The sequence below is a fragment of the Aulonocara stuartgranti genome (genome assembly GCF_965226115.1).
Source record: "Aulonocara stuartgranti genome assembly, chromosome: 20".
NCBI classification, from domain to species: Eukaryota; Metazoa; Chordata; class Actinopteri; order Cichliformes; family Cichlidae; genus Aulonocara; species Aulonocara stuartgranti.
Window position 1 is genome coordinate 5,522,382 of NC_138956.1, and position 17,285 is coordinate 5,539,666.

The 17,285-nt window shown below is 40.5% G+C and overlaps 2 protein-coding genes across 2 annotated transcripts in view; one reads left to right on the top strand and one right to left on the bottom strand.

The window, feature by feature from the left end:
• Nucleotides 1-8,325, bottom strand: part of pex14 (peroxisomal biogenesis factor 14) — a 45,268-nt gene extending 36,943 nt beyond the window's left edge. Inside the window, exons 1-2 of the mRNA XM_082518423.1 lie at nt 8,226-8,325; nt 6,232-6,282 (exon numbers count right to left, since the gene is read on the bottom strand). Of these exons, the coding sequence (XP_082374549.1) occupies nt 6,232-6,282; nt 8,226-8,261 (87 nt within the window). The 5' untranslated portion in view covers nt 8,262-8,325. The remainder of the gene's footprint in view (nt 1-6,231; nt 6,283-8,225) is intronic.
• Nucleotides 8,326-10,119: 1,794 nt separating this feature from the next.
• dffa (DNA fragmentation factor, alpha polypeptide) lies at nt 10,120-16,751 on the top strand. The gene is made up of 6 exons (XM_082518714.1): nt 10,120-10,342; nt 11,594-11,752; nt 11,860-12,014; nt 12,118-12,322; nt 15,433-15,560; nt 16,083-16,751. Exons 1-6 carry the CDS (start codon nt 10,252-10,254, stop codon nt 16,305-16,307), a joined length of 963 nt encoding a protein of 320 aa, XP_082374840.1. The 5' UTR covers nt 10,120-10,251; the 3' UTR covers nt 16,308-16,751.
• Nucleotides 16,752-17,285: the final 534 nt, after the last annotated feature.

Consider the following 17,285-nt stretch of genomic DNA (forward strand, 5'->3'; position numbering starts at 1 on the left):
CTCTGATTTCTACACTTGTGAAAGCACGATATGCTAAAAGGCATTTTTAATAGTGTGCCAAAATTGCAGGATATCCATTTCTTTTTTTTTTAAACGCTCTGAATTTATTAAGAAAGATAATTCAGCATCGGCAGCAGGACTGTTTAGGATGGCTCCGAAAGCATACGACTCCCATCTGAGAGCATTTAGTGGACTGATAGGAGAGACAGACAGGTGCAGGGACATGGGAAATGAAGGAGGATTCAATCAAATTCATGTTCATTAAAATCCGAGGACATCACAAAAATGAGAAAGATGCTGACAAATCAAAGGGTCTCAGTACCTGAATTACCATAGTCATTTACTTATTAAAGCCAGGATGCTTCGTGTCAATCAAGAGCCATCACATTCTCCATTTGCAGCGGAAAGCCACTGTAATTGCTTCTCATACTAATCAACACAACTTGTGTAATTATGCCTTGAAAGTGACATTGGAGGCTGAGAGCGATGTGAGCAGTCTTGACAGCAGAGACATCTCAGATTCATCAGGAGATTTCCAGCCTCGCTGCAAGGAGACAAGCCACTCTCAGACCAAGTTACTCACTCGAGCAGTTTACAACCATAAACACAAAGAAAAGATGATAAATCAAGCCGAAGTAATTACAAAGCAGAATAGAGAGTATAAAGGAAGCTCAGCTCAATAAGACCACTTTCCCAAGTATATTGAGGCAAAATGACTACGCTGTAATTAAACTGGTGTCGTATTTCTGTCATTTCTTAAGTAAACATATTGTGACAGTTCACTAAATTGTGGGAGAATAGGAAATTACAGCTCTGTTACCATGCTGTTTACATTAATATACTCGCAGAGACAAAAAACCCTACAAATAAAGTTCTAAGTATTCATTAAAGTTTATTGAATTCAGCTTAATCACAGACTTTACATATGTCTCCAAAATGAACTTTGCGTAAAACTAACTTCAACATTCTTCTGCGCATTGGAAAACTATCCAAACCATATTCCCAGGCTGCATCTGTCACTAGTCACACTGCGGCCCAGCCAGGAAGGTCAGAGCGAGGTCAAATTACAGCAACAAATCAAGAGCCACGGTTATGACATTAAACTCCATCTACAAAAAAAAAGGTGCTTATTTTTGACATACAGTGGCAACAGCTGCTTCTTCATTTACTGGGAACTTTAGAGTGAATTGAAGGCCTTGCGTCGCTTTCGTCAAAAGACTGAAAACGCTATTGTCTGGGGCTGGCAATTGGGATCTAGTCCGGCTCAGCACACAAGGCAGAAGCCACAAAATAAAAATAATTTATAAAATGGGTTGGACTCATCTGTGCTCATCCCTTTCAAAGAGGTGGGTGGAACCATCACCAACATCAAAAAGGAGTCAACTGATAATTCTGGCATTCTGCAGGGGAATAAGCGTAATGATTTCATTTGCGAACAGAAACGAAGATGAGGGATTTATGGCTCATAAAAAGTTCAAACAACAGAAAAACCAAAATCTTTGTCTGTGTCATTCCTCGCTCATGACCTCCAAACTTCAGCACATGTTGAAGGCCAAGTAAGAAAATGCTCTTTTGTGGCCAGATATGAGAAAAACAAGTACATTTACTGACATAGAAAACAGAGGCTTTTACAGGAAAAGCCACCGTGATTCACCCCCTGCGTTCAACTCTAATGAGTCAAAAAGTGTGACCTGCACTTAAACAAGAAGTCACAGCCAGAAGCTGTAAACTCATTTTCCCCCCATCCAAGCCAGCAACGTCGGCAGGACCTGGAAGATGTGCTCCGAGCATGCACGATAAATCTGACGTGAAATCATAATCATAAAAGCAATTAGCTGACCCTGCGCCACTCGTCCTTGGACATGACAGTGAGAATTCATACAGAGTCCTCTAAGGAGGCTGGCTGCCGGGTTGGGCGAGGAGGGGGAAAAAGTGCAACACAGCAACAATAAAATGGAGGGCCCTTCCTGTGTCATTAACCACTGAAACAAACAGCGCATGATGCACAATGAGCGCTGTGAAACAGAGAATTGAGCCTTGATGCTTTTCAAAGGGAAAACTTCCCCGCGACCACTAAACTCGACTGTGCCGTGCAGATGTTCCTTTTGTAAAAGTGCGGGCACAGAGACAGACACAGACACAGTGCCGTACCACTTAATCCCCACCCCCACTACGCATTATATTACATCACCTTGCACTACCTTGCAGTGTGAATACAGCTTGCAGATTACATCTTAAACGAACTTATTTAGAATCACCACAAAAACACGAAGGCGGGCGCTTTCGACACCTCTTTGATCTGTGCTTTTTGCAGAGTGTGTCGCATGTTTACAGTAAGCATGACAGGATACAGAGACTATTGACTATGAGATAGCAGTTGATCGGGTTGATCGGACCTTTCTCTTTCAAGGAGTGCACTACTTTTTTAAGAAATCTCTTTTCCCCCACCTTTGGCGCACAAATCCACACAAATCCACGCACACACACCCACAGAATATCTTGCCATCACTTCCCACTCAGTAATTACACCAAGGCCGAACTAGTGGCTGCCACCTAGTGACCGTCTTCCCCAATAATCATGAAATATCTCTATGGCTCGCGCCCCCACTCGGACCATAACTCTCCTTTACTGCAGACAGCTCCAATAAAGGATTACAATTACAATTAAAGTAATGAGCAAAGAGGAAAAAAGGAAAATCTCAAAGAAGGATCCCTTGACTAACTAAATGGTAGCCTAGTTCCTTGACAGAATGGAGTTACTATAGCAGGCTCATTACTGGCTCCCATTTCTTATTCTGCCCCAATAATTAATTTGGAGCATGTTGAAACCTGGAGTTGTGGAAAAAAAATTTAAATAATAGCTTTAAGAGTGATGGATGTGAAATGAATTGAAATATGATTGTCAAATTAGAGATTCTCTTCTTGTTATTCTTTGCTTTATGGTGGCTGAAGTGTAAAAAAAAAAAAAAAATCTACTGTATGTACAGTTTTAGGTTAATTTGTAGAAATCTTCAAAAGATTTCTACACTCACTCACATACATGCATATTTAGGGTAAACTGATATTAAAAGGAGACATCTCCTTTAAACACATGTTCCATGGGAAAAGTCATTGAGGGCAAAAAATAACTGAGTCAAGACCCGAGAGTAACCTCTGACTTCCTGGTATCACCACTGTGTTACATTTGTGCTACACCCACGCACATGCGAGGAAAAAAAACCCTCAAACATATGAGCAACATCTGTCTGCCTGCAACTCACGGGACTCAGCAAAAGACCCATCAGGGAAGGGAGAGGTGAAATGAGGAGAGAACGATCCAGAGAACAACAAAAGGGGACAGCGACAGCAGTGGTTCCTTCATGTCTTTGGCCACACCAATTACTGTTGGCAGGTCCTCTGCCAGCCAGCCAGGTCCCCCACAACTTCTGCACTTAACACACTGTTCCTTTTATTCCCTCTCTGTAGCGAGATGGCTATTGCAGAGGGGCTACGGAAATTTGGAGACTGCTGAGCCAAAACAGATCACTTCAAAGCGGCTTATTTAACGCTTGCTAAATTTTTCATCACAGTCGCTTAATATCCTGGGGAAGGAGAGCTTTTGAAGTTGCTGTGAGACCGGGGATGTTCTTCTTACCGTTCTTTTCCCCCTCCCTCTGCTGTACTAAAATCCCCAAACCTAAACACATAAAACACGCCCAGTTCACACTATCTGTGTCTACATGTGCAAAGGGTACAGAAGCACCTACTGCAAACAAAAAACCACACGCTTTCATACCCACAAACAAATATGCACTTCTTAAACTGAGGTTGGATTTTTTTTTCAGTGCAAAGAGTAAAGAACGGGGTAAACGGTAACCTAAATCTGTAAGAATTGCATTTAGCGATGACACATGACCCTTTAGTTTGTGATCCGAGGTAGTGAGAGTATTTCCAAAGAGTTCCGAGTTAATCGGCTCAAAGGAAATTAAGGAGCAGGAGTTCTAATAAGAAATATACAACTTTAACTTTATTATTCAGGACAATAATTAAAAACTTAAAAAAGAAATGTACCTTTAAAGTACACAAGTACAAAGCCAAATTCATCCTAACTGTTCTTTCATATCATATAGTTTCTAACGGGAGAAAAGAAATGTAAACATTTTAAAATATAAATGCATAAAAACTATAATGCAGCTTATTTTGGTGAAGTGACTTTTAATTTTATTCCAATAGATCTGGTTAACCTGTCAAAATATCTATATTAAGTCAATATATTTGCCAATTCCTTCCTGTATTTTCATTTGGTCAGTGGAATCTTTGCTCATTAATAGCATCGTCATGTGTGGTAAGCGCAGGGTGTCACTACAGGGAGAGAGAGCACAGAGACTGGGGAAAGACTAGTAATAGACTGGCTGGGGTAATGGTCATGGCAGGGATGAGTGGGAGGGGGTGGGGATTTGAGATGGAGGTAGTCGGGGTAAGAGTGAGCAAACAGCAGTGCCAGAGGCAATAGCAGCGGCTGGCAGCGACTGGTATACCAGTCAACCATGAAACACACACTCACGCGGGCTCTCCCACCCCTTCTTCTCGCTCTAACCTGCAGGTCCAGATATCCCTGTCTGGCCTGGTATAGTGGCAGAGGCTGTGGCACCGACCCCTGAGCTGGACCCTCCTGCCACTGAGGAGGGTCCATGCCGTGCAGTGTGCCAGGGCCGGCTGATCTGGGCGAGGTGAGTCAGAACCTGTTAACATGACTGGTGTCCCCAGTCTGACATGCACATGTGCACATAGATGTTATGCAAATGTGTGTGTGTGTGTGTGTGTGTGTGAGTGAGAGAGAGAGAGACTGCTTTTTCTTCTTTCCTGCCCTTCCAACCCTGCCAGCACTCCCTTTCCTCTCATCCAGATAAAATCCTTTCAGACACAAATTTCAATTATTCACCTCATCCAAATAATGCCATGTGACAAGAATTATCCCTACTGTAATAATCCACTTAACTGGGAAAGAGCAGCTCATCAAAAAGAGAAAGGAGAAAAGGGGTTGGAAGTGAGGGTGGTGGTGGGACTTGTCAACCGGTCTCAAATTCCTCATAACAAGAATTTCTTCCCTTTTTTGAGGAGACAGTCTTGAAGCGCACTGGGATGATGAAATTGAAGTAAATTGAAAGAAAGCCTGGGAGAATGCTCCCACAATCAATAACCCCAGGATTAAATTAGCCTTGGCATGAAGGGATGATGGGGGGAAGATGAAGAGTGAATGGTGGTGAATGACATTGAGACATGTAGGCTGAACAATACAGCACGTCTATAACCTGCATGCTGTGCCTATACAAGGACAGTGAGTGTACCTGGGATGGATTCCATCCCACTTAGCAATTACCAAACATTCCTGGTTATAGTCATCGCTTGGGCCAAGCATGCCTTATAAACACTCTGCACATTACTGAAGAGAAAAACTGACATTTATTCTTGTTAAACACCACCTTATAACACCCTTTTGAGGGAACAACACCTTCAAGTGCCCTTTGTGTTTGCATAGGAGTCTACATGGTGAAGAAACTCCAAATGAGCAACTTTCTCGACCCATTTCTGACACCGACTAAAAGGATAAACAAAGAACAACAAAGATGTGCAGTCAAAGTTTTATGCTATGCATGATTAAAGAAACTGTGGAACCCATTGCTGCTGTTAAAATAGACCATTTTCCTCTCTAAAGACCAAGAACATAAAGTATACTCTCATTACAGCTTGGGGACATCATTGTGATGTATAAAGTGACTGTCTGCTAATTGGAAGCCTTTAATACTGGATCTCCCTGGGGAATGTGTAATACAGCCAAATAAAAGTCTTTAAATTATCAGATCTTAAGGTGGGGGGGAGAGAAAAACCATCATAATCTTCCTCAACTATGCATCACCAGATCAAGCCAAGAAATTAGAAGATTTTCATTCTTTCAAAATCCCACGAATACTTGAGTTTTTGAAAAATCCACACTTCTGAGCACTAGTATTAAGAATCACAGCGTGTGCCATGTGAGAATATCTGAAATATTATTTCCAGCCATTATGATACCTTATTCATTGCTTTTTGTTTTCTTTACAGGAAATGTAATTTAATATTTGCATCGTTTGATCCAAGATGCTATTTCTTTCCAGCTCTCACTTACATTAGCTTCATTTAATGTTTTTGTGGTTACAGTCAATGTTTCCTTACCAATATTCATGTAATTGAGATTAAGGAATAAATTCTTACCAGTTCTTCTCTGGGGCTACGTGCTCCCTCTTTTCCAGGCAGAAGGCCAGGCTGAGAACATAAACAAACATTTGTATTAGAGTGCCATCTAGTGGAAAACAGAAGTAATGTCGCTTTGAAGCTTGGTAACTATGGTCGCCCTTTACAAGCACAGGGTATGTAACATTGCTGGCTTTATCTGTTGAAGTGACAGTATTCGGTTATTCAGGTATGGGACACTTTTACAATACTAGGCCTCAAGGCTTCATTCAGGCATATCAACAACATTTATACAAAGTGCTTGAGCACTCTTTCACGCTTGGCACATTTCTGCAAACTGATCAGGCAACTCTTACACTTAAAAATTGCTCAGTTTATTAGGATCCCCATTAGCTAGAGACTGAACCCTGTCAGAGCCTGTGTGAAGTACAGAACACAGTGTTATCTGCTGCTAGATCCTGATCAAAACTGCCTGAATTTTGGGGATAATTTACTGTGACTGAAGTTACTTCTGTGGTGTCAGGTACATAAATGTGAGCAACTCTCGTGCATTTGAAAAGCTTTTGGATGAATTGTGCTGCTGTATGATTCTGCAGGTATGTAATAAACAGAGAAGAAAGAGTTCTAGAAACAGCTGCAAGCATCAAACTACCTACCTACCTAACTTCTTGTTAGCTTTTGTCAAAAGTTAACTACTGTCATAACTCAGAAGTTTTTTTAACCTGTTCTCATCATGGTGAAGAGTTTAGCTTCATGCTGTACTCCATAAACATTTCCCTATGTACAGTAACAGATGGGAAACTGTAGAAATTGTGAACAAGGGAAAATTCACAACACAAATAAATTGATTGTGGAAACTGAAGGGTATCCATTTCACTGTGATGTTTATGGAGCAGTGCTTGTGGTAGAATGTGGACAGATTTTGTTCTATCGGCAGGAAAATAAATAAATTTAAAAAAGGCTATTTTTCATTTCCACAAGATTGGGTAAGAAAACATTAATGACATAAATGGACTGGTTCTTATTTAGTGCTTTTGTAGCTTGCCATCACCAGTGTGTGAATGTGTTTGTGAATGGCTGGATGACTGAATGTAGTGTAAAGCACTTTGGGGTCCTTAGGGACTAAGTAAAGCGCTATACAAATACAGGCCATTTACCATTTTCTATGTGAGCACTCAAAGCACTTCATTTGCCCATTCATACAAACACTTTTTTTTCTAGGCCTTAGCACTTTCTATGGAACATTCACACACATTCTGATGAACACATTAGAAAGCAACTTGGGTTAGGAAATTGCTTAAGGATACTTGGGCAAGCACAATTGAGCAATAGTCTGTATGCCTACAATTAGTAGATGACCCTCTCTACCTCCTGAGCTACAGTTACTGTTTAGAGAATTTTAAAAACAATAAAAATGTATTTAAGGTGTTTAAGGTGTAACTAAGCATCTCTCACATATGTACATAAAAATATTTTGCATTTCTCTACAGCATATATAAACGTATATGCAAAAAGTAAAGGTGTCACTGGTGACATACATGAATAAAAACGTTCGATGACATTTGTTTTGGGGGGCTGGTGAGTTCAAAGATAACACTGTGACTGCAACCCAACAGAGACCATCAGGTTTATTTGCCTACACTGACCTTTGAGTTGCACCTACAGTTATCTGCACACAGTAAGACGAGGCTACACGCTCAGATGCAATTGTACAGCTGTACCGTTTGATGACAATGGCAAATATAGTAACTATGCCATATTATTTTCGACACAATATGGCAACTCTAAATGACGCCCCTTCCTGCCCACTTGTAAACACACTCATGTCTCAGTGACAACTTTTACCTCGAAACCTAGCTAGCATGCTAACTAGCAGGCATGCTAATCTCTAACTTGATGAGCATTTCCAGGCACGTGATGCCAACGTTAAGACATCTAAGGCCCCGAAATATCTAAAACAGTTCACTACCGCAAATGGACATTAAAAAGAAACCGCTTTTAATGCATATAGAGACCTGTGTTATTGCCTCAGCTTGGTCGTTGGATGCCATCTTCTTCTTCTGTTCCTTCTGCCACTCTTCTTATTCTGGTATATTTCTACCACGCAACATGTTTTAGGATGCACTACTGCCTCCTGCAGGTGAGTAAGGGACACTGCAGGATAAGTCTAACTCCAAAGTATCACTCACTATTCTTACTGTCTGTTATTAAAACGCTACAATTTAAAAGCACACCAAGTTAGGTTTTAGCTTCCCCATAGCACATTCTCATGCTCACACACCTTCAGTAGATCTTATACTGAGACCTCTCCATGGTCAATGTTGATGACTGTCTTTCTTTCATTGCCAAGAAAACTTCTCTTTTGTAAATTGTTTTTATTTGTCTGTTTGTTTTGTTTTTGTCATATTAGAGCCTGTTCTACTTTTAGACTTAATGTCAGCTTCATCGTTTCCTCAGCTGAACACACCCTTGTGCCTAAAGAACAAGAAAAAAATCTATACAACAAAGCCAACAGCTTAGTCACGAGGTGTGGTAAGTCCCTACTTGTTGAAACAGATTTGCATTCAGCCACCAGATAATAGCTTAATATGTCTTTGCCCAGGGCCCCTTCAGAAACCATAATACTTAATGGATTCACAGCAAGAAGATACTATTTATTTACAGTAGTTCATAAATAATAAAAATAAATAAATAAAACTATAAAGTCATTTGCTACAGCAACCCCCTAAAGGTTAGACCCCTAAATGCTAGACTTACAGCATTAAAATGATTGTTTCAGGTGACATTGTGATGTAAGTGGTGCATTTTTGAACCATATAAAGCAGTCTTCTTTTCTCTCTCAAATACTCTCTTTAGGGGTTGCCACAGCGGATCATCTGCCTCCATTTCATCCCATCCTTAGCATCACTTCTGTCACACAACCCTCTGCATGTCCTCTTTCACTACATCCAAGAACCTCCTCTCTGATTCTCTTCTTTTCCTCTTGCCTGGCAGCTCCATATTCAGCATCCTTTGTCCAGTATATCCACTTCCCCTCCTCTGCACATGTCCAAACCATCTCAGCCTTGCCTCTCTAACTTTGTCTTCAAACTGCTCAACTTGAGCTGTCCCTATGATCTACTCATTTCTAACTTCTAGTTTCTGATTTTTAATTTCTGGTCAATCGTAATGAAAATTTTAACATCTTCATCTTCATCAACATTTTGCTACCTTCAGCTCAGCCTCCTTTGTGTGTGTGTGTGTGTGTGTGTGTGTGTGTGTGTGTGTGTGTGTCAGTGCCACAGTCTCCAAACCATACAGGTCTCAGTACCATCTTATAAACCATTACTTTCACCACTGTTGCTATCCATCTGTCACAAATCACCCCTGATAATCATCTCCACCCGCTTCACTCAGCCTGTACTGTCTGCTTTGGATGGCTGAACCTAGGTATTTAAACTATTTAAACCCACCCACTTTTCAGTATCTGTACTCCTGGTTTCACTGTTACACAAATACGCATTCTTTGATTCTACTGACTTTCATTCCCCTTCTCTCCAGACCATACCTCCACCTCTCCAGGCTCTCTTCCACCTACTCCCTAGCTATTTATTCTCACCACGCAATTAACCAACCAAATGTCTTTAAGAAAGAAAAACAAAAAAGAAAGAACTGAACTCCACTGTCAGGCCAGACTTTCTTTGGTCGCCATCTAGCGGTCATTTGCGGTAGTCCACCTTTGAGCTTTTTAACAGGAGCTACTCAGAAGGACATGTTATTATTCTCATATTTCTTATGTCTAGAGCTTGAAAATAGTTAATAAAAGATGTTTTTAAAATACACTCAAATTACCGCTATAGAGGTTATAGCGTTATATTCAAACTGTAAACACAAAGGCAGTTCTTTCTATGTATGTGCTAAACTACATATCCCAGATGCCATAGCGGCACGGCGGCAGTTCCGTATTCGGGGATAGTGGTAGCAGTTGATAGCTGCTGACGATAACTGTCAGTATTAAGGTATAAGAAAGCACAAAATCTGCTTCTCTAAACGCAGACTACAATGACGGATAAACCGTGTAAGGTGTGCAATTTCACACGACAACAAACGCATGGGCTAGTAGCTCTTTCCATAGATGAGCTTAAGAAAAAAGGTAAGTTGTCATGACTTTACATTCCTGAACTTTATCATGCTAGAGTTTCTTTTTAATAAAAGCGATGTATTCATTAATGTTGAACGGGTGTGTGACAGTTACGTGAAGTACCGTCTCACGCAGTCAAACGTTGTGGGTGCAGTATTTAAATGTTTAGTTTGCACTGGTGCTGAGCGCTAAAAGCGGGGTCTCATATTGCGAAAGTGAAAGAACTTCATATGTTCAGTGATTTGTGAGAGTGTTGGGAGGCACTAACATTACAACTGAGGTGATTATTGCTATTGCTGTCGACAAGCTTACTTATCTAGTCGTGTGTGGCAGCAGAAGCAGCATCACCATTTTTATCCATCGTGTTTAAACTTGCAGAAGCTAAACATGAAAAGTCATTGCTCTTCCTGCTCATTCCTAGAAGGCTAGTCACCAGGCGTTACCCCCAGACTTTTTTTTTCTCCATTTTTCTCTTTTTAATAAAAAAAAAAGGTTTTTAATAAAAGTGTTTCTACGTCTTTGATTGTTATGTGTCAGCAGAGTTTGGAGGAGGTCAGGCTGGGTCCTTGATTTTGAAGCCACCTACATGAAGATACTAGAAGTGTATTTCTGATTCTGATAAAGTCTCCTGTAACTGCCAGTGACAAAACTAGGATGCTATCTGAAAACCCCCCTCTTGGTTTTAAAGCTAGCTTAAAGTTATAAATTGCCTTTATTCCTATTCAATATACATAAATAAATACTTGTATATGAAATATTGAGCTGGGGCACTATTAAACTAGAGGTGCTGATTTATAGCTGTACAATTTTAAAAGCGAGTGGAAGTAAGACATGTTTTGTATTGCAAATAGGAGCAGCTTTGATGAAAGGGCTGGTGACTCTTTAAATGGACTGACTTGTTTGACATGTGGAAGTATGCTGAATCACCTGATGAACAGGTGGTGTCTGAGGTATTACTGCTTTGAATATTTGGCTTATGGGATACACTAATACTGATTGTTTTCCTCTGAAATATGGGCGGCACTGTCGCCTCACAGAGAGAAGGATCTGTGTTGGATTTGCTGGTTCCCCCCCACAGTCCACAGACACGCATGTGAGGTTAATTTGTTATGCTAAACTGGACTTGCGGCCACCTCTTTCCACAACAGTCAGCTGGGATACTGAATCGGCTGGATGGATACAACCATATGGCTAAACACTTTGAAGTATAAAAATAATCTGGGACACTCTATAATATTTGTAGTTTCTCTGTTCTTTTAACAGGTCGACAGTGTCTTGGGTTCAACTCCAGTGACTCAGTCACAGTGGTCCTAGAGAATGATGGGACAGTAGTAGAAGATCAGGCTTACTTTTTGTGTTTACCCTCAAACACAAAATTCATGCTATTGAATGACAAAGAGAGGTGGTCTCCACCTTGCAGGAGTAAGCAGGTTTACTTTTATCTGACATTTTTCTGCATCCTTTTTATCATCAATCATTAATATCCCGGGAATGCACCACCTTGTGTTGATTTGATATTTACTTTTTAGTTGATGGTGGCACAGCTTGGATGGCTAGGGATTCTGTGATGCTGGAGACTGATACTGTGGACAGCTCCAGTACTGTAGCACCTTGGTATGAACTGGCTCAGCAGCTGAAGCAGGACCTGACTACCATTATTCTCATGTCTGAGGCGGACCTACAGGTACCAACATTATATGTCAAGTATAAGAAAGCGATAAGTGTGTTAATCAATCTAAAAATAGGAGCCGCAAATTGTATTTTATTGTTTTGCTTTGCTTTTTCAGACCTTAGTGGATGCCCCATGCCCTGAACTAGCCTCTGCTTTGGGCTTCCAAGAGAAAAAGGCCCAAGAGCTCCAGGAGACGCTGCAGAGGGTTTTGGATCGAAGAGAGCAGGAGCGGCAATCCAAGGAATTGCTCCAGCTTTACCTGAAAACTGTGGAGCTGGAGAACAGACAACAGGAAGAAACAAGTCCGCCTTCTCAGGGAGGTACGGCTGTGTCATTTTGAGGTGGTTGCCATGTTTACCGTGTGGAAATAGTTTGTTGAGATAAAGATATGAAAATCAGATTTCCTGATTATTGTAGTGTGACACGGATACACAATATAAACTCTGTAACAAGTTAAGTCTTGCATAGAAAGCTGTTTCTGTGTCATTATTCAAACTGGGATACAGAAACTCCGTGAACTGCAGTACTGTGCAAAAGTCTGGAGCCACCTTTTATTTCTTTATATTTTGCTTCCAATGAGCCTGACTTTTTTATAATTCTTCTAGGTTGCCTTGAGCAACAGCTTTTCCAACGCTGAAGCCTTGAGCTTCAGCTTTTCTGAAGCTTTTTTGACATTTTTCTTTGTGCATTGGCTGCTTTTGTTTTTACTCATTTTCAGTCCTTGTACCTGACCTTTTTTAGGGAAGGTTTTCCTCTGAGAGGTTTGTTAAGCCACTTAAAGCTGACCTATGAGACAAGCTTTAAAAGGTGCCTAACTCGAGGGATGAACCAGCGTTTTGTCTACACATAACAGACACCATAGCAAAGTACCAATGTTAAATTGAATCTTTGGGCGCTTTGTTACTAGCAGTGTGAGGCAAAAACACATCATTTGTTTCAATTTTTTTAGTTGAATCAATGAAAATGCCAAAGGTAAAAATGTGCCAACATGGTGACTGCCAAAAACTTGCCAAAGCTTTGGCTTTTCTTAGCATGGTGTGCAGTATGTCCTTAAAACATTTGAGTAAACTGGACAGTTGGCGGACAAAAAAAGTGGCAAAGTATCTACAGCAGATGAACAGTCTATGTAAGTCATGTCATGAAGAAATAGAAGAACAAATCAGAGAGCTGACACAGGGTGTAAGAGATGCTTCTGTGGTGCATCAGTTGTTCCATCTACTGTTCACAGAAGCCTCATCAGACATGGTCTCAGTGGAAGGGTGGCAGTCAAGAAGCCATTCTTATGGAAGGGAAAGGGGAGAAATGGGTGAGATATTCCAAATTATTCAAGAACTGGACTGAAAATCAACAGGCAGCAGATCCTATGGAGTGAATCTGAATTTGAGATTTTTGGTTCATATTGTCATCAGTGTCCACAGAGGGCATCAGGAGAGGGGTCCAAAACCGAGTGTCTATAAAACACACTGGAGGCTCTGTCGTGGTTTGGTGCTGCATTTTAGCCCGTGGTGTTGGGGATCGTGTCAAAAATGATAGAATTATGAACACACAAAAGTTAGTTTTTGATCCACCATGTAATACTGTCTGGAAAGAATCAGAATCAGAGTACTTTAAAAATTATGTGGGTTACAGTTGCTCGAAGACAGTAACAGTAATGGACTAAACTAATTAAATAATACAATATGTTACAAAGTTTACAAATTTAAGAAATAGTACTAACAAATACAAATCATTCAATTACAAATATCAAGAATATTACACAGGTGAAGTATATATGATTGACATTTAACTGTTGTGTGTAACTATTGCAGTGTTTACAGTGTATTAGGCGGAGGAGTTGAGGGAGATGGCCATGGGCAGGAATGATTTCCTGTGTCGTTCAGTGGTGCTTTTTGGTAATCTCAGTTTCTCACTGAACATGCTTCTGTGGCTAGTCAGGGAGTGGGTGGGAATTATTATCCAGCATTGTCCTTATCTTAGACAACATCCTCCTCTCAGACACCACCCTAAGGGAGTCCAGCTCCATCCCCACAACATTAATGGCCTTGCGGATCACTTTATTGAGTCTGTTAGCATCTGTGACCCTCAACCTGCTGCCCCAATAGCAATAGCATAGAGGATGGCACTGGCCATAACAGACTCATAGAAAATCCTGACCATTATCCAACAGATGTTGAAAGACCTCAGCCGCCTCAGAAAATAGAGATGACTCTGGCCCTTCCTGTAGAGTGCAACAATGTTTTGTTCAGTTTATTGTCCATGTATACTCGAGGTATTTATAGTCCTCCACAATGTCCACATTGACCCCCTGGATTGAAACAGGGGACAAGGTTTTCCTGGTCCTCTTAAAGTCCACAATCAATCCTTGATCTGATTGTATTCATTTTTCAGCATGACAGTGATCCCTGCCTAACAGAGCTCAGGTTGTGTTGAAGAGCAAAGGTGGTCAAAGTCAATTCTTCATATTTCACTATGAATATGGAAAAAGGAACAGCAATTTATTGAAATGTGCAAGCATAAACGGAAATGCAGTGTTTTTGAGACAGGCTGTGGTAACAAAGTGTCCAAAGATACAATTTAAAATTGATGCTCATCTAAGATGTCTGTTATGTGTAGACACAACACGTGTAACTCAAGATTCATCCCTTGAGTGAGGTACCTTTTTATGACTGAATGATTCATAGGTCAGTGTTATGTGGCTTAACAAACAAAAAACCATTAATTTGAAAAGGGTGCTTATACAGTTCCCTCTGCGTAACAAACATGTAATCAATAGATGTGATCAATATGCATGAATACACCCAGCAAAATAATCAATATAGTCCCGTGACTATGAAGCCCTCAAGATAGGTAATGGCCCCAGATGTAGTTCTTTAGATGAGAGTCGGGGACATCACTGACATAACTTTAGCCAGCGAGGAGGGGTGGTCAAATCAGAAAATTTGAGAAAACAATAAATGTGAAAATCATACATAAACTTTCTCTATATTTAAGAACAAGAGACATAAATGGACTGGTTCTTATGTAGCACTTTTGTACTCAACCTAAGCACTCAAAGCGCTTTATACAACATGCCTCATTCACCCATTCATACAAGCAGCTTTTTTATTTCGATGCCTGTTTCAATCTAACATTAACACACATTCAAACACAGTTTATTTATTTTGCTGCCCTTCTATCTTAAAATATGTATTTTTATTTCTAAGTGAAGGAGGTTCAAACAACTGCAGATGTTATTAGTTAACATGTATTATTTTTCTTTCTGAATTTGTTATCGGTTCATTCTCTTAATTTCTCATGAGGGAAGAGCTGCACTTCTATCTTTTGGTCACTAGGTGGACCTGTTGTTGTTGTTTAATAACCCCACCTGAAATAATCATTTACTATGTTTAAAATGTTTTGAAATGTATCGAAACCTGTTTCAATATCTCAGGTGCCGGGGATGTGGATGTGCCAGATGGAATGGAGGTGGATTCTGCTTCTGGATTTATGTCCAGGACTTTGATGGTCCTGAAAGGCAAAACATCGCCAGAGACCAGGCTTTCCACTGAGGATCTGCAGGTAGCCTATTCACACAACTCTGATTAAGTCTGCCTCAAAGCATCAGCAAATAAAAACACCCCAAATGTGTACTTTTACATCTGTTGTATTGTAAATGTCGCAGAGAATCCACTCTTTCTGAGAACTACCAAGAAGTTCAAACTGCAAATTTAGACAGGCACCAGCAAATGAGGTGCATTTACATATCGCAGCAATGTGGGGCAACTCCCTTCAATGATCCTACGTCATCATATTCCCACGTCACTCCTTCTGCTGTAAGGCTTTTGTCGTAACACACCCCAGTGAGTCTGCTGCAAAATGATCAAAGCAAGCATGTGAAACTGCCCATCCTGACACACTTAAAACACACCCCTGCGTCATCAGTTCTGATATAATCCCATTTACTTTAGGTACAGTGTAAGCACAAGACTTTGTCAGCCATCTCCATTTGCATTCATAAACTTATGTTAGTAGGGCAAGCCAGTGTATCGCCTCATATGTTCCCATATCCACTATATGGAGCTCCCGTCTGTGTGTCTTTAGATGGTAGTGGCCAGAGGGATGGAAGCTATGGAGCAGGTGCTGGGCTGGGACAGAGCGAGGACGTCCACGCTGCTGCAGGCCTGCGAAGCTGAGCTGACCGCACGTCTCCGGCAGATTCAGGCAGTGCAATCCATCAGGAGCAACACACAGCTGCGCGGCAGCCAGCAGTCCAGCGAGAAGAGGAAGAAGGAGGGCGTCGAAAAGCAAGCCCAAGGCGGCAACTAGGCCGAGACTCTACCTGAGCACAGACTGATAAGAATTCACACTACCAGCCTCGGGGCCAGCAGAGTAGGATTTTTGCCCTGCGTTACTGATAATAACAAAACTGCTGGAATACATGAATCCCAAGTGTTGACACTTTGTAAGATTTCAAAACCACTTGAATGCTTTTGCCTCAAGAGGAAGCTGGATGATTTACACAAGTCATGTTTATCAAAGACATTAACCACTTGGGTCTATTTTTTTTTTTAGCTATTTTCTTATTTTGTGTTTCATGCTGTGAGAATAACTACAGATAAACAAATCTAAACTTAAAGCTATAACTCAGTATTTGGGGAGATTCTCTTACTTCTGGCAACCTCGCTAGTTGACAGAAAAGTTGCTGCGCCTCTAGGCCAAAGTCCAAGGTTCACTGTTGTGTATTTAAATAAAATGGGTCTTCTCATCTAACTCACATTTATTTGCTTTATCACAGTGAGAAAGTTTAAAAAGAAAGAAAGAAAATGTCTTCTTTTCTCCAAAAATGAAGAACTGTTGTTTTAAGGCTGCCTGTTACATTTATAGTCATCATTACACTTTTTTCTTTTTTAAAAATTTTGCCTTCTGCTGCCCCTTAACTATTGCTATGATTGATGGGATGCACCACATTTGAGATTTTAGATCTTCAGTTTACGCAGGTAAAAAGTTACTTTTAATTAGTTAGAGTAAGCTAAACACATAATTTAGCTTCTGCTGTTTTAAAGTGAAAATCTGGTATCCAGGTCATCCTGATATTGCCTTGTTAATGCATTTTTAAGTCATTTTTTTTTTTAGCTATTTTTGGAAACTGCATTAAAAGTCAAGGAATTTTTTAATGAGTGTGCTGAAAAATCTTGAAATATTTGTCAAAACTGTGCATCCTAATGCGAAATTTCACTGTGTGATGTTTTATGGAATCTGAAAGAGGAGAAGAAATACCTCATAAATAATGGTAAGTGCAGAAAC